General features: G+C 39.4%; 1 protein-coding gene across 6 annotated transcripts in view; it reads left to right on the top strand.

Moving 5' to 3' along the window:
- DGKI (diacylglycerol kinase iota) overlaps positions 1 to 24,433 on the top strand; it is a 429,721-nt gene that overhangs the window by 355,142 nt on the left and 50,146 nt on the right. For all 6 annotated transcript variants that reach the window (XR_011504777.1, XM_070514279.1, XM_070514275.1 and 3 more), the window contains 4 exons: positions 269 to 338; positions 2,502 to 2,542; positions 3,448 to 3,575; positions 6,155 to 6,277. Coding sequence is in view for 5 of the 6 variants with exons in the window: in XM_070514279.1 (XP_070370380.1) it covers positions 269 to 338; positions 2,502 to 2,542; positions 3,448 to 3,575; positions 6,155 to 6,277 (362 nt within the window). In the remaining variant the exon portion in view is untranslated. The remainder of the gene's footprint in view (positions 1 to 268; positions 339 to 2,501; positions 2,543 to 3,447; positions 3,576 to 6,154; positions 6,278 to 24,433) is intronic.

Here is a 24,433-nt window from a genome sequence, read left to right as displayed (position 1 = left end):
ATAATTTATGAATGTTTAATGAAATAATTGAAAACCTTCTGGAAATTTTATGTGGGAGTTGTTTTATTGATTCTATGTGAAATAATTCATTTCAAAGCAGAGTCCCTGTTTCTGTTTCTAGTAAAAAATGTGATTTGGTCTCTCACTATGCCTTGTTTGGGAAGGTTTGTTCACTCTTAGCTATAGATGATATGGCAGCATGTGGCGTGAAGGGTTCCCCTTAGGTAATTCAGATGGAGCCATGAGGGTGTGTGGTGTCTCTTTCCAGGACCATGAAACCTCCTTCCCCAGGGCTCTCTCAGCCCAGAGGCTCTCCCCACGGTGGTGCTTTCTAGATGGTGAGTGTTTCTGTATTTCATGGAGGGGTGGGGATTGGGGAAGCAACAGGGCAAGGCATTGATTAATAAGAGTAGACTCTAGTTTTCCAAAAGATTATTCAGAAACCCTTCGCATGGCTCCACGATCGGTATTTCCATCTCAAACGATGTGGACTTGCTGATAGTGCAACACACTTTCCTGAAGACATTTTCCTCAAAGCAACTTGGTTAACTCAGGCTGAACTTCTCAGCATCAAATTGCTCAAGTAGACGTCTCCTTTTCAGTGCCCCCATTTTCCTAAAGTGTGTTGAGTGCCTATCTTAAATTCATACCAGTACATGGATTCAGTAAGCATGAGATGGGTACTAATTTGTATGTTGTTTGCAAATTATGGAACTTTCATATTATTTTCATTAAACATCATTTCAATATGATGTATAAATTTTTGTAAAAGGGTAGAAATTTCAGTTGCATTCAAATCTGCTTTGCTGAACATGACGTATTGAATGCATAGTGTCAGTTAGTTTTTGATTATCAATGAGTCCATTTTTCATCTTAAGCATCTCTCACTCCCTAGATGCTGTCTAATCCTACTTTGCTATCAATTACCCATGTTGCAATACATTCCTGCTTATGTGCCACCAGTGTATCTACCTCCCAATATCTTTCTTGTCTATGTGGAAATGTGGTTTTCAGTGTAGATCTTTCTTTTGTTTATCTGTGTATGCATCTAAGAGGATATAAATGTGGAATTGAGTATGACACGATGTGTGAGTGTGAACAGTATTGTGAAAGTGAGCACTTGTATCTATATGAGATCTAAATCTAAATCACATAAATCTTGACATCAGTTTTCATTTATGGCTTGTCAATTGCCTCTGAAGATAATTTACACTTTTCCTCCAGCTCCTTTATTCCCTAGTGACGAGACATGCAATAATTTGTTTTTCCTAAATCCAGGAGGCACAGCTTATATTTAAGAAAATTATGAAAACGTATATGAATTAGTCTATATACAGTCTGTTCTCTATATGGTCTTAGATAAAATTACAAGTGTGGATAATGGTCTTAACCCAGATATTAGGTTTACTGTATAAATAGTTTCATTGAAAAGCTTTAAAAGGTGATTGCAGTCAGGGTTAAAAAGAACAAAGCAGAGTAAGTCTTTCTCAGCCAGATTTTACTCTCCTATTACTTTTGGAGGGCAGGGACCATGATTGTCTTATTTCTTAGGTTGTTTTCCTTTGAAGAGAAGCTACTCATTAAATATTTATGATTTTTGAATGATTATTTGCATTTTGAGTTTTTCCCTCTAGTACTAAGTACTTTGTAGAAAATCTGTTTATAATATTTGGACTCTGTTAGATAGATTCAAGTGAGGAGGAACGCAATTCTTTTCAATATTAAGAATAATCAGAATAATTTCTAGAAACCCAAAGTTTGTAATTAAGATTTTTTTTTCCTCAACCCACAGATGCAACCTAATCCGTTTTAGGAATGCTTAAATAATATATATATTTTTTGCTGCTTTGGCTTTCTTCAGACATGGCTTAGGGACTCAGTTTTAAAGTAAAATAATTCTTTTAAGACCAGATGTGGTCCCTGGCTCTGCATCTTCAAGCTCTTTTCCAAAATGAGAATCACTTCCTCAGGAAGTCTGGCCGACTGCAGGTTTTTCTATCTTTACTTACTTAATAAATACCTTTGAATCCCAGCTCTGTTTAAGGTCTTGTGCTAATACCTGCACACATAAAAGAATAAATGAAACACAGACCTTTAAACAGGCAGATATCTTTGTCTCATAGTTATCTGTGAAGATAGTTTCTATGAGAAGTGTAAACAAAGTATAGCTGTGCCTAGAAGTAGGAGCAACAGATTCTGTCTGGGATAGGGAGAATGAGACTGAAGAAGCTTTCACAGAGGAGGTAGCATTCGACTTGGTCCTTAAAAGACAAGTAAGGTTTAGATATGCAGATGTAATGAGGAAGTGCTCTCTAAGCAGTGGGATAGCATCAGCAGAGGCATGGAAGTCCTGAGTTTTTCTTGATAGACTTAGGGACTGGCCAGTAGTGCACATGACTGGAATGTAAGGGTTTTGATTGACAATGTAGGAGAGAAGTTTGTAAATTTGGTGCCACATCATGGGACACTCTGAATGCCATATACATTTTTTTTTCTCCTAGCAACTTCTGCTGATCGCTTTTATCGAATAGACAGATCTCAGGTAAGTTTTCTTGAGCCTGCTTGTGAAAGTGAAAAATTCCTGAGTAAATATATTTTATTAGAGGCTAATCTTACAAATTTTTCTAACAAAAACACTGAAACATTTACAGATTTTGGAATGGTACTCATAGCCTAAGCTATGAGCTTTTAATTTGTCTTCACGTGTTTTGTGATTTGTGGACTCAAGATGATAGGGCTTGACCTTGCAAATGAGTACAGAAAATAACTAGGCTATAAATATTATTACTGGCCTGCGCTCCAAATTTTCATTCACACTGTTCCTTCTACTGCTTCTTTACCGAATATTATGCCCTTTTAAGTTCGTTTCTGGTTGGCAAGTCTGAGTCCTCAAGAGTATATCTAGGCTACTTCATTTCAATTCATCATTTTCCAGAGTTCAGTAATGAGCAAAAAAAAAGCTCTTGCCCAATGATAACAAGTGTTTCCACAGTCCGAATTCTCTTGAGAAAACAAAAGGTACAGTATGGAATCCAGTGATACAACCCGTTGTTAACCATGCCACTTAGCTTTGACCAGATCAGGGGAGTGGACATCCAGGTTATCATACACTCATGCTGGACCAAGTTGCATGTAGGGTTTCACTTCTTTGATAGTATTTGGGAAGATGAAGAGGCAAGACCATTTCTGGTTATACCCAACAAGATTCGGGTCAACTAGGAATCCCAAACCAAGAGGGATTCAACTGCCCCCTCACCAGCTTCTTGCTACAATGTTGCTTCAGGGAGGGATGTCCATTGGTCTGGCATATGATGCACACTGTGGTCATTTGGTATGTCACAGAATTTTATTGTTCCTCAAGACCAAGAATGCTTTGTTTTGTTTTTCTTCAGATGATGGATTTGAGCATCCTGTTAATCATCTGACAAACTTCTTTCTCTTCTGTAGGAACATTTGCACTTTGTGATGGAGATTTCCCAAGATGAGATTTTTATTCTGGACCCAGATATGGTGTTGTCACAGCAAGCAGGGACGCCTCCGGGAATGCCTGATCTGGTGGTGGAGCAAGCCTCGGGGTGAGTGTGCTTCTCCTTTGGTGGTCTGGTAGGGAGGCTGGCCACAGGGTAACATCCACGTCTGGTTTGGCTTTAGACTTTACATTCTATCAACCTATTTTAAAATACAGGTTTTCTTGTTGTGTTTCTTTAGAGTATGGTATAGCTGGTTCCATTAAAAGTCTATCTTACAAATGGCGGTGTAGAATTACTCTTTCCCACTCAGGTTTGAATCACATCTGAGCTTTCTTTACCCATCACACCCACACTTCCTACCAAACTAGAAAGCTCTGGTATTTGCATTTGTGCCTATGCATCTATAATGCCTGTATTATCCAAATAAAAATGGACACCGGTGGTTTGACAATTACTTTTCTCCTTCTCCTTTCTCTTCTTTCTTCTCTTCTCCTCCTCCTCCTCTTCCTTCTTCTTCTTCTCCTCCTCCTCCCCCTCCTCCCCCTCGCCCTCTTCCCCCCTTCCTCCCCCCTCCCCCTCTTCCTCCTCCCCCTTCATCCCCCCCTCCCCTTCCCCCCCTCCTCCTTTCTTCTTCTATATCCAGGTAGCCTGAGACATATAGATTATCTATAGACACTATAGATTGTCTCCTTCCTTCTTCTCCTTCTCCTTTCTTCTTCTCCTTTCTTCTTCTATATCCAGGTAGCCTGAGACATATAGATTGTCTAATAATAACTATGATATATCGAGCACTTATGTGATTACACGGGTGCCCTCCGCCATATCTTACATTTCAAGACACCAACGGATAACTCAAATCCTTTAAAAGTTTGAGAAAACCATACTGTTAGGCACGGGGGCGTGAGTTAGTAGTTCTTGCATACTTTCTCAGTTAATAAGAAACTTTGAGTTTCTATTACTAGATTCACAATCTAGTGTTTTTGTTTTGTGGTACAGTATGCCACATACTGTGTTCAATGTCTTTCTTTATTCCTACTACCATTTCACAGTGACTTAATCATGTTAAGTGCTCTCTGTTTATTTCCTCATCTGTAAAATGGAAATAATAATACCTACTCATAGAATTGTGTGAAGATTAAATGAATTAGTACATGTAAAATATTAAGAATAGTTTTTGGCACTTGGTAGACACTCATTAAATTATGTTATTGAAATAATTATAACCACCATCTTTTCAGGATGACCCTTCATATTTGCTACTATTATAATCCTAAATCTGTAGATAGAAAAATGAGGCTTAGGGGGCTTTGTAAGTTTCCCAGTATTGCACAGCAAATAAATGGAAAAATAGAGATTCAGTCCTATGTTTTCTGATACTTTACGCCATGCATTTAGCCATTACGTTGAACCACTAAAATATAATTACTATTTCTAGGTTATTTCAGCAATTCAAAAATATGTATTTAGAGAGCTTTTTATGTGCCAGGTACTAGTATAAACCCTTGAGAAACAGCAGTGCAAAAATAAAAACAGACAAGAATCTCCGCCCTTGTGAAGTCTAGTGAACATCTGTGGTTTCCCAGTATATGGAGACTAAATAGTTAAAATAAGCATTTTCCTGGAGAGCACACACACATTCACGCAAGCAGCATATGCAAATTGTGTACACATACTTACCCATTGTAAACAGACATGTTCACTGGAGGTGACCCTCATGCCTGTTTACCCCGCTTCACTAATTCCTTTGACCATTGCTGCTATTTCTGAATATCTCCCACTCTGCCAGGGCCAGCTGATATCCATGGTATGTATCAAGTCTGTGGGGGAGTCAAGAGAAGACAGAGTGGCTGGATGGAACAGATACATAGCTGTGTGTGGGAAGCCAGAGCTAGTGATAGCAGACGGTCTTGGCATGAAGAGAAAGCTGAGAGGGACAAAGGGTGTCCCGAGGTAACCTGGGGAGTCCCAGGAGGGGTTGGAGAAGGCCATCTTTGCAGACGATGTACCATACATGAAGCCTGTCAGTAGTGGAGAGAGCAAGTGAGGTGCTGTGTCCTACTGCGGAAGCTGTAGGTACTAAAGTCTAGGTGTTCTCTCATTCCACCTGATCTGGGCTCCGGTCCTTGGTCTGATAAAGAGTGGACCCGTTCTGCCAAGCTTGCCCTGGGCTTCGCCCTCTCAGCCTCAGTCATTCTTCTATGTCAAATAACGGTCAAAAGAAATGACTTTGTCCTAGGTTAGACCTCTGTTAGCTTTAGTTCCAAAAATAAAGTAGCTTGAAAATCCACTAGAATTTGAATAAGTCCCTTTCTTATTTCTTATTAGTTGCCTTCTCTAGAAATAAGCTAGGAACAGGGAAGCAGTGGAAGGGGACGGACTTTGTTATTTTCTAATCTGCGTTTCTACATCAGGCTCCATTACTTCTTATTTATTAAAGTCATATATAAAATTACTTCATCTTCAAATTCAGTTTTCTCCTCTGTAAAGAGGTCAGAATCATACAAACAGTTCATGATGGTTGAGAAAATGAAATGAAATAATAAATGTGAAGTACCTAGTAAATACCTAATAAAGATTCATTTGCCTTCTCACATTTAGAGACAAGAATCATCTTTAGAAAGAGTAGAATAAGTCCTGTGACTGACTTTGAATGCTTAAATGTCTGATGCCCTTCTTTCTCCCAGAATGTCAGACTGGTGGAATCCTGCCCTGAGGAAACGCATGCTGAGTGATAGTGGGCTGGGAATGATAACTCCGCATTATGAGGACTCAGACTTGAAAGATCTCAGCCACTCCCGTGTGCTACAGTAAGAGCTCTCTCTCTCTGTTCTTTTGCTAAGTGCCTCTGTGGTTGCTGGGAGAGGATGTGGGGTCCTCCCCAAAGGGAGGGATTGCCCTTTCTGTGGTGCTTCTGCTGTCTCAAGCTGTGTCATCCTGTGGTTTGACATTTTATTCACCTTGCTCACTTTTATCCACCCCAAGCTCCCGATGGAGCTTCACTTTCCATTTCTCTTGCTCCTGAGCCACACTGAGCCCTTGCTTGTGGATCTATAAATACTTTCAACCTCACCAGTGTTTGCTTTACTGGAAACCAGTGTTTACCAGATGTCCCAGTGTTTGCCACATCATGAAGACATGCTTAAGAGTGATCATGAATAGTTTGGAAGTGCAGTATAGTTTTTCATTTGTGTGAACATTTTGCCTTGCTGTTATAGCTCTCTTTCATTTGTCTCCAGTCCTGAGCCTGTGGATGTATGCTCTGTGTAATATAGCCAAGTGGTTTTGTTGGCTGAAATGGAGTGTTGCTCATATGTGGTTTCAGTCTCTCTGGGTAGACAGTGCAGCATGTGCTCATAGATCAGAATAATAGATCTGATGGTCAGAAAGTAGGATGAATGTTGGAGCTTTATAACAGTATTGATACATTTGTGTCCACTGACTCTGCCCTCCGGTCATCCCTCCTTGCAGGAGCAGGTTCTAGGGCAGTATGTGGTCATGGACACACTCATTTGTACCTACTGTGTGACTTCAGGTCAGTCAACCCATGTCAGAGATTATACAAGTTCATTGCAACTCTTCCAATTAGACTGGTTTCTAGTCCTATCCAACGTGCTAATCAAATAGGGACAATGGCCTTGTAACCATGCTACCATTTTTACAAAATAATGAAATTACTAAGATCCTGAGAAGCCTAGGGTTAACTGAAGAGGCAAGACAATGCATTGTTTCTAAAGGAAAACCAGAAGCAATTTCAGCATGACAAAGGGGAGAAAAATGAGAAAGCTGAAGCTAGTTGTTTCATTGGTAAAGGTTCTACTCAGACAGCCCAAGGGCAAAAGGCGACTTCATTTTAATTACTTCTCTGTACTGCCTCCTATTTGTTGTGTGAAGAGTGGAAAAGAAAAAGTGAATTACTATGGATGTTCCTTTTTAATTAAACCGTGTTGTTAGTTTCTGATGGCATTTTGATTGCTTACAATTCAGGGTGTTCTTCTACATCTTTTTCCTATGGAATTGAGGCTTGTGAACCAGGGTGAGTCAGCCATCCATTGATGGCTAAAAAAAGTGACCTTCTAGCTCTGGGCAGATTTATTTGAAAATTAGAGGTTTAATTAGCCACGGAAATAGGAATTAAGCCTAGACAAACCAGATGAGTGTTTTAGTTGTTCTTATATACGGGCTGTTTCCAAAAAGTAGAGTGTGGTAGTGTGGTTTCAGTCTCGTTTCCTATGCTCTGTCTTTTCTATATGTAGTATTTTAACGTATATATCATGATGTGTGAAGTGACTGTTTCTAAGATAGTGAATATTCTTCCCAAGAGCCACAAATAGATGTACCACTTTGTATAATAGCCAAATTCTTAAAACCTTATATCAAAAATCAACTCTTACTTTTTATTTGGGTTATATCATCCTTTCCGGGATTTCTCTTAATTTTTGATTGATCTTTTGTGGGCAGTTATCAGTTTTCCTGGTCTTTTATTCTACCTTAGGTCTTAAATGCACTAGAGCAGCTGACTCTTTTTAAAAAATTTTTTCTACCAGATCACGTGGAAAACAAACAAAGTAACATTCAAACATTTACCTCTAGCCTTTGAGTCTTTCCAGCTGAATCTCCAGACATTGTGGAATAGAGACAAGTGGGCTCTCTCTGAATCCCTGACTCACAGAATACACGAGCATAATAAAATTGTTATTTTAAGTCACTTTAAAAAAGCAAATACTTTACCTTGCCCTAATTTGTCTATTAATTCTTTAAAAAAAATTTTACTGTGTCATTAACTCCTTAGGAAGAACATCTCTTTATTTCCTTCAGAGTTCATCTCTGATACCAACAGGTGTAATTGCAGTTATGGAATAATATAATTGTATAACATATATATTATATAACTATATAATATACATTAATGTCAATAATAGCTAGCATTGATAAAATACCTTCTACTTGCTTTGAATTGTACTTAACTTATCTTTAATTCTTTCAACCACTTTTAAAACTCACTATTGCTTAACAGATGAGTAAACTAAGACTCATAGAGTTTAAAACATTCATCTTAGGTCACCCAATATAACAAGTGTGGGAATCGTGGTATGAATGAGATTGGCTTGGCTTCTGAATCAATGATTTTTTCACTGTACTACACTGTCTTCCCAAAGGGCCACTGCAAAGGTGGGGTTCCTGGAGCCCCACTGCCCTGGAAAGATTTGAGTTTCCTTTTTATTAGCATCTGTAAAGTGAAAAATTCTGCAGCAGAGGGAGACAAAGTATGCATATTATATATATATATGACTGCAAATTTAACCAAAAGTAATTATAGTTGACAATTAATTTTAAAGCAGTAGTTTTGCTTCTATTTTTTATTTTTAATTTTTTTGCGAGGCCTTTTTTAAACGTTTATTTTAATTTTTTTTAAAGGTATGCTTTTTGGTGAGGAAGATTGGCCCTAAGCTAACATCTGTTGCCAATCTTCCTCTTTTTTGTTTTCCTCCCAAAAGCCCCAGTACATATTTGTATATCCTACTTGTGAGTCCTAGTTCTTCTATGTGGGAAGCCACCACAGCATGGCTTGATAAGTGGTGTGTAGGTCTGTGCCCAGGAACTGAACAGGTAAACCCCAGGCCGCTGAAGCAGAGCACATGAACCCAACTGCTACATCACCAGGCCAGCCTCATTTTTTGCTTTGAAAACAAGAGATTGAAATAAAAAATAATAATAAACTTTTATTTAAAAATGAAGTGTATATTAAATACGCCCCAATCTAAATAAGTACAAAAATTATATTAAAGGTGCTCATGTGCCAACCACCCTGATATGTCATGTTATTGTTTTACATTTTTCTTTGCATTAGGTCTTTCTTTCAATCCATAAACAAACAGAGTATCATAAAAATACATACTATCAGTTGTTTTTCTGCTTTGTATTATATTATCTTTTTACTTTTCATCACCTGTATCAATGCATATACTTTTATAACTTGCCATTTCATCATATTTAAAAAATGTATTCATATTGATATATGTAGATTTTAAATTGTTTTATTTGATATAGAATATTACAATATAAATATGTGCTAACTTACTTTTTCATTTTGAATTGATTTCTAATAATATATTATTTAAAATGCAGTGATCATCCTATGCCTGTGTTCTTCTGTGTTGCAGGGTGTATATGCAATTTCATCTTTACTTATCTTCAAAAATTTACATTCCCCTTAGGAATATTTAAGAATCAGTCTGTGAAAAGGGCCTAAAGAATTATTGTAATATTGTAGGTATGATTGGCCTCTGTTGCTTTCAGCTTTAATGCCCCAGTTGACTTGGAGACAGGAAAAGTTTAATTTTAACATCCTCTCTACAGTGTTAAATAACTCACTATATAAATAAATCAAAGGGGAAATTTTAAATTCTTAGAACTGGAAATACTATTTATCAGAATTTGCGGGACACTGTTAAAGTGGAATTCACTGAACAATTTATGACTCTAAATTCATTTATGAAGGGAAAAAGTGATTGCATACTAATAAAGAATTCAATGTGATAAACTGGAAAAAGAATCCAGAGTAGAGAACAGAGAAACAAGAAAGAATAAAAATAATAAAGACAGAAATCAGTGACAAGGAGAATAAAACAAACAAAATGGATGATTAACCAAGAATAAAATTTTCAAAAATGATTCTTTACCAAGGTAAGTAAGAGAGACAAAGTTCTGAGAGAGTGATTTAAAAAATAAATAAATAGGGGAAAGTGAAAGGATTGCAACTACAATGTTTTCCCCAGCTCATTCTTCCTCCATGGCACCCAGTGTGCACCTGCTCAAGGCAACCTTTTCCCCTCCAAACTCTAATTGACCCACTCCCCTTGGGTCTTCTCAGGGTTTGCTCATAGTTTTAACTTTAATTTCTAAGATCTATCAACCTCCCTCCTCACAGAGAGAGTGACATGGAATAAACAGAATAAATTAGATTTCCATTATTACTAGAGCTGGTTACATTTATATTATGATTCCATTTAGAAACATTACAAGTTTTTGAGAAAGATACACATATATTCCACTTATACATAGACCCCCTAGGAAAGACTATAATTCTGAAGAAGGATGTACAACACGTGAACACACAGATCTTCAAAACTTACGAATGTAGTAAAAAACAATCTTTAAGAACCAGTTTTAAAATAAATTTGTAAGAGGTGGTTGACTCTGTAGGGGAGGAAGTGTTTTCTTCTGCCGAATGTGGGTTTGTCTGGCCGGAGAACGAATTAAATTCACATGAGACAGAATAGCAGGAGAAAATTAAACAAAGCTTTATGAGGACCATGGCCTGGGGCCTTTCTTCCTGAAGGAAGAAAGGGCACCAAAGAAGTGGGGTGCACAGAGTGGTTATATACCCCCAAACAGGGTGTTTCACATAGGATTGAAATGTCCCTCCCACAATAGTCACAAGATTGCCCGGTGGCACAGCACTTGATGGACACAGCAGATAGTGGGTCTGCTATCTCGGTGGGCGTAACAGGAGGCAAGTCTATTGTCTCGAGCTGGGTGGTCACAGATGAGCACAGCAATCAGTTCCTAGCCTAAGGAAAGATGCTTAATCCTTAAGGAAATGCCAGTTGGAGGGGGAGGGAAGTCAGTTACAGGAGGTTACCAGACAAGCACAATAAACAAATGCAGATTTAAGTCCTTGCCTTCCCCATTGATTAAGAGTTTCTAGAGATAAGGTCATCTCCTTTCTTCTTCCTAGTACAGAGAGGGAGGCACCTTTACAGATAGAGATTTACCTTACAAATGTAAATGTCTCCTAACAAAGGGCAAGCAAGTTCTACTTTTCAGTTGGTTTCCTGTCTGCAAAGTAACGAGCCACAAATAGTCATCATGCCAAAGAGACATATCTTGGGGTGGCCAAATCCAGGTCCGAAATGATGTGAGGTCGGTGAGCCGAGGAGTTGAAAGAAAGATTTCTTGGACTCTCAAGATCTGGCAGTAGTGCTCTTTTATTTAGAGAATAGTGTAGCATGGGGACAGGACCCATGGGCAGTCAGAGCTTCTGCTGCTGCCATGGGAACAGGACCCATGGGCAGTCAGAGCTGCTGTGTGGGGACAGGATCCATGGGCAGGCAGAGCTGCTGCCGGCATGTTGCTGCTGCCGCTCCTGCTGCAAAGTTGGGTGGAGAGTAAGGCTAAATTTAAGGCATAGGTATGTGAATTATCTCTTTACAAGACAAAAAAAAAAGTTAAAATGGTACCAGTGCTGGTAGGGTCCAGCCATTGGGCGGTCCCACAACTTTTAGATAAGAATCAAACTGGATTGAGTAAATGGCAGAAGTCACCGCTTACATATTATCCTCAGCTAAAGACAAAAGAGGAATTTGTGGGGGGGGGGGGGGGGTGGTCAGTTACATGAGGTTGCCATACAGTAAACAACTTAAATTCTTGCCTTCCCCATTAGGAGTTTTCATAGATAAGGCCATCCCCCTTCCTCCTGGCGCAGAGAGGGAGGCATGGAGATTTCCTTCACAAATGCAACTGTCTCTGCTCAAAGGGCAAGCAAATTCCATTCCTTGGAGCCTGCTTCTCATCTGCAGTTTTAAAATTAACCAGCCTAAAATCCTCATCACCCACAACTCACATTATTACTGTTCAGACCGTAATAAATTTGTCTTTAAGTTCAAAAAGTATTTTCGTTGTCTAAGAAAGTTCTTAAAATAACATTCTGGAAAGATGTTTACCCTTAGCATTAATTGTACCACCACAATTAGCGATAAGACTATGTTTCATTTTGGCAGAAGATTCATAAGGAAGAAATTAACTAAAATTTTAGCAGACAGAATCTATTTGAATCATAGGGAAGACTTTTCCCAACTTCACTATCTGTGAGATAAGAAAATAGGCACTGAATGAAAACTCTGGTATGTTCTTTCAAATTATCTTTGAGGAAAGGACAGACTTACATGTGAGTTAGATGGGCTAAGGGAAAGCAAGTAAAGAGACTGGGAGGTATTTTTTAGTTTCTGAATAAGAATAATCTTTTCTGGTTCTTATATTTTGTGGTTTATGCGAAACCTCAAAAATTGATTGAAAGAGAGGCACTTTTTCTTGGTGTCTCCAGTCCTAAGCCTGAAAGAGCTAAAATGAAGGTCACATAGGTGAAAATAGAATATCTTGCCACTGGACTAAGACGCTGCAGAGACAGTGTAGCGAACCACCCGAGGGCAGATATTCAAGCCAGATGTCTGTGTCTGGGCGGGTATCTGTTACCTGGTCAGCTGAGAAGGCTGAGGGAGTTTTATGACCAGCAGGGCAGCTCTGCCTCAGACACGAGAGAATGTTACCAGAATTTGAACTAGAATGTATCTGGTCTGATTTATGATTTCATTGGGATTCTAAGAAACAGGTTGAGCCCTTCAGTTAGTCATTTCTTGAGCAAATAAATATTGAGCACCTTCTAGGTGGGAGCAATTTATGTACCTAGGCACTGAAAATATAAAACTAAATAAGAAATAATTATTGCTTTGAAAGGCTTATATTCAAAGGGGAAATATGACTTAAACCAATTATTCTAGTTCCTTCTGACAAGTGCTATAATGGATATATGCACAGAGTGTTCTAGAAACAAGAGGAAATAGAATTTGCTGCTTCCTCTAGATTTCACTTTTTAATTTTCATATGAAAAGGCTAAGTATTTAAAGAATTAATGAGAAGTTTAGCCTCAAAGGAAAAAAAGAGACTTTTAAGGGCTCTATGCTTATTTTCTTCAAGCTTTGCAAATGAGCAGACAAGTATTTGCTTTTTATCATATATAACCAGAAATGCCCCCTCAAATAATTCAATGTACTGAACAGAGTTGAGCATCCCTCTAGCTGATGTGTGTTTAAGGAAGTTTGTGCAGCTGACAGATTATTTAGGGATATCCAGAACACCTAATAATGCTTTAAACTGGAAAATTGGCCTTTTTAGTGTAGTCCACAATTCTGAACCACCACATCAAGAAGATAGCCCTGAAATCTTCCCCCTTCCAGAGACTTTAGAAGTTCTGGGCTGAACATAGGAGTAATAGCTTCATTCCCCTCTTGTCTTCAGCTATTTCCTCTACTCAGTTTCTTCCTGGAACATTAGGTGATGGTCTGACCCTAATAAAAAGGATAATTGTGCTTATTGTCAGAGCTGAAGGTTGTCAACAGGAAGACAGACTGTTGGGCAATGACTCGGTTGTGGAAATATCCTTTGAGCATCACAATCAGATAAGAAGGAGAAAATTAATCTTCTTAGTGGGATGCAGGTTTTGCTGAAATACATCTTAGAGATGAAATCAGTGCTGTCAGGATAGGGACAGTCCCTTCCATCTGTTTCGCTAAGATAGTTGGGGTCCCACCCCCATTTACTTTTGACTGGTCTAAATCTCGCCCTCCCTAGCTAGTCACTCAAGCTGGAAAAACTGCAGTTTAGCTGACATGTATCTTTCTTCCTCTTTTTCTCCCTCTCTTACCTCCAGTTGTTACCCTCTCTGTTTAGCCAAGCACATGATAATACTCGGTCCCTTTATGTGTGCAAAATAATTAATGAGATATTTTTCTCTGTTCTTTTCATAATTGCTCCTTGAACAGTTATGCATATGGGGCCCTAAACCTTTTGTCAGAAATGGAATTACACTTCCATTTTCAAGTTTGATTAGTGGCAGAGCCAGAATAGAATTCCTTATGCACCAGATCTTATTTTGACTAACATTGAAAAAAAATTTGCTAAGGTAAATGTGCTTTAATATTAAACATCTGTTTTATTTAAAATGATGCCAAGAGTTCTGCCCTTTTATTTTCATGAGTTCCAAGTTTTACCAATGATTACAGTATGAGGAAATATTATTACTGTTAAGTGGCTCTCTTTTTTCATTTGTCAAAGATGGTGGCCTCCCCTCCTCACACTTCAGGAATATTGTGAATGGGAGGGAAAGTTGATTGCATTCTTCATTAAAGCATGTGAGTTCCTTGGATGGACAAACTGTGTATTGCTCACTCTGTATCCACAGCCCTTTGTACCATATCTGGTATAGCAGGCATTCAATAAGGCAGGCTTGTTGGGTGAATGGATAAAAGTTAGATGTTAGAGGGTCTCGCCTGGTGGTGCAGTGGTTAAGTTTGCACGTTCGGCTTCGGCGGCCCGGGATTCACCGGTTCGGATCCTGCGTGCGGACCTATGCACAGCTTGTCAAGCCATGCTGTTGTAGGAGTCCCACCTATAAAGTAGAGGAAGATGGGCATGGATGTTCACTCAGGGCCAGTCTTCCTCAGCAAAAAGAAGAGGATTGGCAGCAGATGTTAGCTATTGGCTAATCTTCCTCAAAAAAAAAAAAGTTAGATATTAGAGAAAAGGTGCTCTATCAAACCAAAATAGATACGTTTATTTGTAGGGCTATAGTAAACCTGGTTCTAATCATGTAACAGTTTTAAAAAAATGATGTATAAAATGTTAAACATTTTTGTTGGGCTGTGGAATCCATTTATATATTTCAAATTTTAATATGGATCTGTTTGATCCAGGAAATTCACATAATAAAATAATAAAGATTCATTGGACCCCTGACTCAGAGAGATGTTGCCCTGTTGATGAACACAGTGGTTTAGTCCTTGAAGAGGTTTTGGATGTTCTTTAGATGGAATAGAAGAAACTTGGCACATGAGAAACCATAAACCATCAAAATTTTATGGATGGAACAGAGTTCTGGGATTTCCAACCGAAGAAGACAACGCAAAGCCAGAGCATTAGGAAGCAGTGGGACAAGATGTGCAGAAAAGTGCTTTCTTGAGTTTCCTAACAGGCAGGGAGCAGTGGAAAGGACCTCTCAGGGAATTATGGGGGTCTTCTTTAAAAACAAAACAAGTATTTCTCTTTCCTTCCAACACCACACTCTGCCTTAGGGCTTTAGGGAAAGCTAGTAGGAAGGTGACAGAGTCTTTTGTGACAAAATGACTGAAGCACCATTCTAAAACTGGGAAGATGATCACTCCATCTCCCCCTGCACTCAGAAGTTAGAGTGAGTATTGGTAAGCCCGTATAGGAATGGGAATTTTTCTTGTTTTCGGTGGCTGTGCTAGAAGTGGGGACTTGGGTACATAGGGGATCCCCTCTCATTCTTCTGTCTTGTGTCCCCTGGGGACAGCCATGTGCTTGTGGTGGGGTCACTATGCTATCCATTTTTGCGCAGATCATCCTCTCTTCCCTGAACTGGTCACTGGATCTTCCTTAAGGGCTTGACATTGAAATCTCCTCAGTTTGGTAAACAGAGTAGGGATAAAGGGAATGGGATACAAGCTGAAAAAAAAAAAAAAAGCTGGCATAGACGTAGGGGATGTTAGTTCTGCAAAATGATGTCATGTCTCTTCTTGAGGGCCCAGTTTTTCTAAGCATCGGGATTAAAATTTAGTCAAGAGTGTTAAGAATCATCTCCCACAGCATGCTGGTGTTCACACAAATAGTAATCAACCTATAAATCAAAATTGGGGAGAGTTTATTATGTGAGCCAATCGGAGGACTATCTAGCCCAGGAGAACACCTTTACCAAGAAAAACAGTACTCTGAAGATGCAAGGTGTACAGCGTGCTTACGTATGACAGGAATATCTCTTTTTACTGCAGTCACAAGATATTTCACTGGCACAACAGGCAAGTGGTCAGCAGGTCAGTGGTCACAAGATGTACACACTAGGTCACTATGACCCTTAGCTTCTGGGAAGAAATGTTTATCTTTAAAGAAATGCTGATTTGGGAGGGAGGCAACATCCCTATCTTTAACGGCATCATTCTTGGCTTTGGGACATTGTACATGTTTAAAGCAGATGTACAAGGCATGCTGGATGGGCCACGTCAGGCCGTTCTGATAAACAAGGTCAGGCTTCCTTATATACCCCAATATGTTAACTTTTCTTATTGATTTTCATTTATTCATCACTGTGAAATAGCATGCTAACAGGAAAGTGGGCACAGTTTCCAAGGACTCACTATGATTTTTCCTTCCTTTCTGAAAGGGGGCAGATACCCCAATTTAAGACTTCTGTCATGTCATTCTTCGTCAAAGGATCCCACCCTGTGGAGTCCATGTTCCTTGGGACGCCTGCCACGTCACTGGACTTCCACAGCAGGTTTTGGAAGGTGGAGGGCAACTTCTGGTCCCCCCCAAAATTGTCTCTTTATAAGTAAGGGTGCCTGTCATGATCTGAGCTAAATATTTGTTTTGAGTAATTTGATTAAGTTGATTTAAAGTATGAATGAGCGTTTTGAAATCTTTCCAAAATTGTTTGCCTAGGAATCTGACTTTGGAGGGATATTGACCACTGAGCGCTGGATGTGCTCGGGTGTGGGGTCAGGGATGGGAAGAAGGTGGCATTACTGCCGTCAGAGATGGGGAGGGGAGATGTACAGAGTGTGGAACTTCTCTCAGGAAATGGCAGGGACCCCTGACCCCACAACCCCGAGCAGACTGGGACAGGAAATATCTCCACAACCTGGAGAAGCTGCCTACTTGGAATTCAGGGAGACGGGGACCCCATTTTCCCCTTTCCTGACTTTTCTGGCTCTTGGGCTACTCACCAAGCATAAGAACGACTACAACAGACAACACAACACTGTGTGACGTTTGTCTCATTCCATGACCCCCTTAGACTCTCCTTAAAAGTGGGATGAAATGTCTGTTCAGTATCTCCCACAACTCCTGGAATGGAGATAAGCACATAGCAGGGCTTCATGTTCAAACATTGAATTAATTACATTATGCTCTAAGATGGAGTCTGTGGAGCCCGTTTTCATGTCTTGTTCTCAATGTTACTATGATTTATGTATAATAATTTATCATTTTCTCATAGAGCTCCTCTACTGGTTTTGGTGGTTGCTAATATATTACTTAGAAACTCTCCTGTCCTTAGACACAGAAGAGTTGGGAGGAGACAGACAATTTTCAGATTCTGTTGCCCCGGCCAGTATCTTGGATGTGAATTCCCTCTTCTGAGAAGTAGGTGAGGTGGGAGGAGATGTTGCTAGGAAAACTTCTGGAATATATTACAGTTATCTTCTGGAGAACTGCCAAACAGCTTCCAACTCCACTTATGTTTTTTCCTCCATTTTCTAAGGCTGGATTCAGAAGTCCTTATTTGATTTCATAAAAATACTTAGCTGTGGGTGAGCCCTTGCTCGGTTTCTGTGCCCCACAAGGTAGATATTGCATGTCCTGAATCGTGCACTGTGTGAGATGGCCTCCGTAGAAGTTTCTTGTGTTAACACTAGATGTGGCACTCATGTGATCTGCCTTCACAATCCAGAGCTTCATGTTTCGATTTACACTTAACAAAAAAAAAGCCCACATTTGCAAAACTCCAGGTGGATTGCATCTCAACAGGAGTTGTTGGCCAGGGCTCCCAGAGTCACCAGCATACAGCCAGCGGCTCTTTCTAAAAGGTCCTCCCACTTGATACTCCCTGCCGGGTCTCTGCAGGTGCATCTCCTTTGGTTAGGTTTTAGAATAACCTGCCTTTCATATTCCTCTACTCTCTTTTTAGAAACCATGTATTGCAAAGTCTGGTTTCTAATGTGAAGCGTCACATCTTCTATATCTGCATGACTGTACTGTGTCTAATATACAATTTTTTTTCATGTTTTCTTCAAAATGTTAAAAATGCTTCCTAGGAGTGTTCGGTTTTTAGGTAATAAAAAGTGTGACGGTCAAGTTTTCATGCTGAATGAACTTGTTCAGTATTAGTTTTTTCAATGCCATCTATCCATCTGTTTCTTCTCCGTGTCCACTGTCCACTTTTGCCCATTTCTCCTCATCTCTACCTCCAGATTTCAAAGAAACACCTTTCCTCTCACTTTGTTGTAGTTCTTAGAGTTGAACAGTAGGTGGCAGTAAAATTTCAAGCTCAAAGGACCTTCAGGGGATTCCTAACTTAAGCTGATTTAGGAGGGTGTACGGAGGAACTGAAGTACATGCTAGTGGTAAAACTAGTATTTTCGAAATGCCAAATATAACTAAACACAGGAACTTATTTAAAAAACACAGAAGATTTTTCAAGTACAGCTCCTGCGAGGATCATCGGGTATGTATTTGGGTAGGAGAGTCTTGGAGAATAGGAAATTATGAGCGTGAAGGCAATTAGAGCAAATTTACATCAGATGAAGACCTCGCCAAACAGCCTTATTATTTGAGTTCTGGGACTTATTTCCTTACCTCCGCACAAACGCCCGTCTCTCTCTCTCCTTCCTTGGATTTTGCTCTTTCTGCACCCTCCCCTCTGTTGGTGGTGAATGTTACCTTTGAGGCTGTTTGGCATTCCCTCAATGGGTCTGTGACCACTTGAATAGAGAATGTGTTTGTCTTTCTCTCATTTCAATGCCACTTTGTGTGGTTGCTGTAACTTTCATCTCTCTCCCTCTCATTCTCGCCTGCTCTTTTTACTGTATGTGCTTTGTTCATTGTCTTAATAGCAATATTCTTAATTAGAGGGAGGAAGAGCAGACAAAGAGAGGATTGAATCAGTGATGGAGATTCTTAGCGCCAAGGGATTTCTGGTTCTCTTTTACCTAGTTAGAGATATTTTGCGACTACAGTAATGGTGGTTAAGATGTTACCTAGATCTATGATCTCACTGTTTCTCCATCAAGCCCTCAAAATGATGTCATAGGCGGGACATAGCAGTCTTTCAGGCAATGCACATGCTTGAGGGAAGCTCGAGGGAGAAAAGCTGTTGCTCAGAGATGATCATCTCCAGCCGTGCTTTCAAATCACAGGAGATCTTCCCTTGGCTTGCTTGATTTAAGTAAAAATTCTTTGTCTATCAGTAGTTTGAGGAAATAAATTTGTGTGGCATCATCACATCAAGGTAAAACAGGAGAAAAATAAAAGATGGTGTTTCTGCAGCAGTGGGGTGTGTGGACTCTTGACATATCCCTGGAAGGAGTGTCCCGCTGGGAAGTCAGTTTCCATTTGGACCACGTCTCAGGAGTTTGTTAACAGATAACTGGAAATAATGATTCAGGCGGGGAATGAGTCCTGGGGAACTTGGCTCAGGACTGAATGTTCCTGATGTTCTTCAGTAGGAAAAAGAACATTAGCACATGATGGGAGGCTGTTTTATAGAAAGATTGGACTCCACCAAAGTGTGAGGAAGCTGGATGAGAAAAGCTCAGGGAAGTCTCAGGGCTGTGGTAAGGAGAGGGAAAAAATAAAGTTGAATGACAAACGAAAGAGGGCAAGAACATTCAGAGCTGATATAATGCTAGGAACCAGAGGCTTCTCTTTTCCTTCTTGACTAGGATGGATGCTCACCCCATGCTTATAGGAGGTGGTGTTTTTGCTGTGGTCCTCATCCCCAAAACTGGAGGGTAAAGATGAAAGGCAGGCATAAAAAGGAAAATTGATAAAGTACATGTAGAGAGAGAGTTGCTGTCAGTGTGTGTACTTCTTTGTTCCCCAACGAGGACTTCACAGCCAGGGAAGAATTTGTTTATTTGTAGTGTGCTGAGCGGAGCGTAGAGGTAGCACAGCTTCTAGCTCACCTCAGCATTCCTCGTTTGTTTTCTATTATAATTTTATGATGGTAACCAGGAAATGAAGGTGCCCCAGCCTCTCCAGCTAGGCTGTAAGTATGAACATCTCAGAGCTCTCCTCCCCATCCATAGTTTTAGAGAAATACTCCATTGCTGAGTATTTTCAGAAGATGAATCTCTACACTTGTGCCTATTTAGACTTGGCTCTTACACCTGTCCTATATATTTATTCCAAGCTCACCTCCATGTGGTGACCCATCCCTTGGCTGACTCCTGACCAGGTGATAGTTTAGAAATGCTAAATAGATGTATATGTGTTAGGGACACTGGAAAGGGAAATTGACATTCAATGGTGGATGATTCTCTCCAAAAAGTAATAGACCCATGTAGGATGGGTCCCCAATATTTGTCTAATCTATCTTTAGGAAAGACTCTATCTAAAATGGATAGTCTATTGACCTCCTATCTATTTCCAAGGAAGGAAATGATACAGACATTCCAAGGCAGAGCCAACTAGAAAAGCCATAGATGCTATTGAATTAAAGCCATGAGATGAAAAGAAAAGCAAAATATTACAGAGGCTTTCAAAAAAAAAACAGGAGAATGAAGATAGTTTCATTTAAATAAAAAAGAAATTGTCTAGGATGAGCTTGTAGGGTTAGAGCATTTCATGGAAGGGGCCAAGAAAATGCATGTACTTAAAATATGTTGCAAAGTATTATACCATATTGTAAAGGCTGAAATAGTCATGATGCCCATCATCTCAGTTCTAGGTTTATTGATTACAAACAGTAAAACATCATGAGAAGTGCAATACTTCTTAAAGACGTTTTTGCCTTCATAAATATAATACTCTTTTGCTCTTATGGATGTATTACTACTTTGCTGCTAGAAAACAGAGCACCTTTTTCAATGTCCCTAAGCATTGTAATTGATCTTCTTGAAAGATTAGAGGCCTTGAATGGAAACTTGCTGATGAAAGTCAATCTAAATAACTATCTTTGAGTTTCTTAGAGATTCCTTGGGTCTTAGTGACTGATGACAGGGTCTAGATGTTGCTTTGTCCAATATAGTAGCCACCAGCCAATGTATGATTCGTGTCTCAGTCCCTCAGATTCTTGATGTCTACATACATTAATCTTATAAAATGATTCATTCCAAAATGTTATAGCTGTATTTAACTGGATAATTTCATGTTATCAGATTTTTCCTTGGAAATCCCCCTATTCCAGAGGAGAACAAACTGACCCCCTTAGCGGCCTTGGAGACTTAGCCTGAAGCTGACTGCCTAAAACACAGATTTTTTTTTTTTACGTTTATTGCTTTATTTTAAGAATTCAAGTGACTCTTGCTTTGGGTCCATAATATGTTGGTTTCAATTTAAAAATAACATTTTAATTTTTCTCAGTTAAGTTATATATCCCCCATCTAATAATAGTGTTTTGTTTTCCTGGGGCTTCCCTTATTTTTAAGTTCTTGTGTATACCCTCACTTGAGAAGCATTGCCTTCAATTAAAAGGAGAGAATATTCTACTGAGCAGAGTTAACATTGGGAAGGGGACTTTCACCAGCAAATCTTCAAGTCAAAATTCACAGAAAAGTCAATCAAAATGAAAAAAAGCTGAACAGACTTCCACAAAGCAGATGCTTGAATGGATGACTAAATGAATGGATTATTTCTCAATGCATTTTTAATTATTCCCCTCCTCTTAATTTTCTGTTTGCAGCAGAGTGGTGACACAATGGAAAGAGCCCTCAAGCTTTTTCTATAACTTACTAGTTCAGAGACCCTGGGCAAACCTTTGCTTTTTCAACTCTGCTGTCGTCTTATAACTATTTCTTGATCATCGTGTTTCTTTAAGTTTCTGTTCACAGAGGCTCTATTTCCATCCCTTCCTCCTTCCTCCCTTTCGATCTTCCTTCCTGCCTTCCTTCCCATTTTCCGTTGCTAAATTTCATGGAGATCTGTTCACAGATTTTACCTGCTTCGTGCCATAGTTTTTTGGCGTGTTCCCAGCCTACATTTTGTGTGTTAGCAGATCCTTGACCGGCTTTCTTTTTGGGGTATTTTGTGTGTGGGTGTCATGCTAGTTCCGTTTTGTTCATCCTTCATATTTGCATTGGGTGAGTCCTTTTTGGAACTGCTAATTTGAGATGGATAATTAGGGATAGTAGGTTGGTGTGTTTCTGGAAGCTTGACTTTGGGTCTGTTGTCTTTAAACTCTTTCTTAGTAGCACTCTCCTCTGGGATTTGATTCTCCTCACAGCAGGACCCCTGGCTCAGAGTGGAGGGCCTTCTGTCATAGGTTCTGTGGTGCATGGGGTAGCTCATGTCTCTTAAGATGACTAGGATTGAAACACTCTCTCTCTGTCTCCCTGAAACTTGGTCCGGTTTTTCCTATACTTGGTAGCTCTTCTTCATCTATGATGATTCCGGTTTATGGGCATCTTCTCATTTAGTTAAAGATGATATTTCCTTTCCTATTTCTCATTCTCCCTGTTATTTTCCATGAATTTCAAAAAGAATTTAAGAGCAGAGGAATTAATGTGAAAGTTTTGCAAAAATAGTCTTGAATTTGTCTTCTGCCTTTATTCTTGCTCCTTTATAATCTGCTTTCCACAGCCTGCCCATTCAGAAACCCAAATGAGAATGTGCGATGTCTCTGCTTCAGATCCTTGCTGCATTTAGCTTACAAGATAAATTATAAGCCGTTTGAAACGGCCCCCGCCTCTTAAGTCTCTAGTCCTAACTTTTATTACTCCTTTGCATTTTAGCAACGTTGGGTTACTTGTATATCTGATCACATCTTATGAAGTTTCATATCTGTTCTCCTTTTCATAAGCCTTTCTGGAATTCATATGCTTCTATCTGGAATTCTTCTCCTTTCTTTTTTACCTAATAAACTTCTACTTATCCTTCAGAGCCTAGTCAGATGGTTCTCACTTTCTGGAGCCTTATTTCACTCTTTTGGAACAGAATTGGTCTCCCTCACTTCTGTGCTACCTCTTTACTTCATGTATATTTTGATCATTACATTTTTTCATGGAATTGTAATCATTTGTTTACATCTTTTTCTTCTTCACTGGATTATAAGTTCCTTGAAACTGATATCTTGTTCATCTTTGTATCCCCATCACTAGGCACAGGGCCTGGTACTTAATAGGGTCTCAAGTAATAATTACTCCTCTGGTTTGAATCAACACAAATGGAAAGATTCAAACCTGAATAATAATTATTAAGATTTAATAAAATAAGACAAACTTTTTAAATGCAGGACTTGAGTTTTTGCTTTTCTTGTTTTAGTTTGCTGAATCTGAATGAAATGTAAATAAAAACGTAAAAAAACCCCACTAAAACAAATAAAACAAAGCAAAATCACATATAAATATTCTATAGACTGTAATAAAAGACTAGTGATGAGGAAAGAAGAGAGGAGGAGAACTCTAAATTCTGGAGTTACTTGAGTGCTGGTAATAATTTACCCGGTGAGAGCAGATGCTAGCTCCAAGATGAAGTGTGTTTGGAGGAGAAATAAACAGTCAGGGGCAAAACCACAAGTCTTTCAGGTGCAGTGGGAGGAATAAGCAGTGAGCTCTCATGCATTTATTCCTCAGTTGTCAGGCTGAGGAAGGTTATCTGTTCCTGGGATTCAAGCTCTCTGTTTTAAAAATAACTACTCGTATTGCTGATTTCACGATATTGCTTCTCTCCTAAGCTAAGTTCTGTAAAACTTTTTATGCCCATTTCCAGCAATAATGGATGATGTGCATGTCTCAGTCATATAATTTAGTGACTCGTTACCATGAAAGGTGAAATACTGAGTGAGGATTGAAATACTCCATATGGCTTAAAATTCCACAAATCCAGGCATGTGGGAGACATTCTGCACAGAAACTCAACGTGGCTCTAATCCTTAAAAAACACTCTGAAATCGATAGTTCTTCCCCACTCCCTGGATGTATCGCAGAATGCAGCCCCTTGGGACTTTAACGGAGCCATCTGGAGTTTTTCAGATTTAATATTAGTGCTTTGCTTTTTTAGAAAGGCAGCCAAAGCCGGCTTCACGGGCCCTCTACCTGAGACATTCAGCCATCCATTGCCATGGACTTTTCTTTGTCCCTATAGCTCTATGAGAAATGAATTGCAAACAGTCCAAGATGTGTTTTTGCTTACTTCCCATCAGAAAACACCTGGAGTGGAGATGTTTCCTTGTTGCTCACTCTTCTATGCCCTAGGCAGCTTAAGAAGTTATCTCATCTTATTTCACTCTTTAGACTCATCTTCCGATCCCATTTCACCTCTATTCAAAACCTTCTCCCCTTTGTTTTTCCTAATCATTTAGGCAGACTGTGGGTATCTCTTTGCTGGGTACATTGGATGTGTTTTGGCTCTGAGAGTGCCCACGTTGTCACAAATCTGGAGCTTCAGGTTCATTCCCT

This window comes from Equus asinus, chromosome 1, assembly GCF_041296235.1.
Source record: "Equus asinus isolate D_3611 breed Donkey chromosome 1, EquAss-T2T_v2, whole genome shotgun sequence".
Taxonomy (NCBI): Eukaryota; Metazoa; Chordata; class Mammalia; order Perissodactyla; family Equidae; genus Equus; species Equus asinus.
Note: the sequence above shows the minus strand (reverse complement) of the source record. Positions and strands in the feature narration are given on the sequence as shown.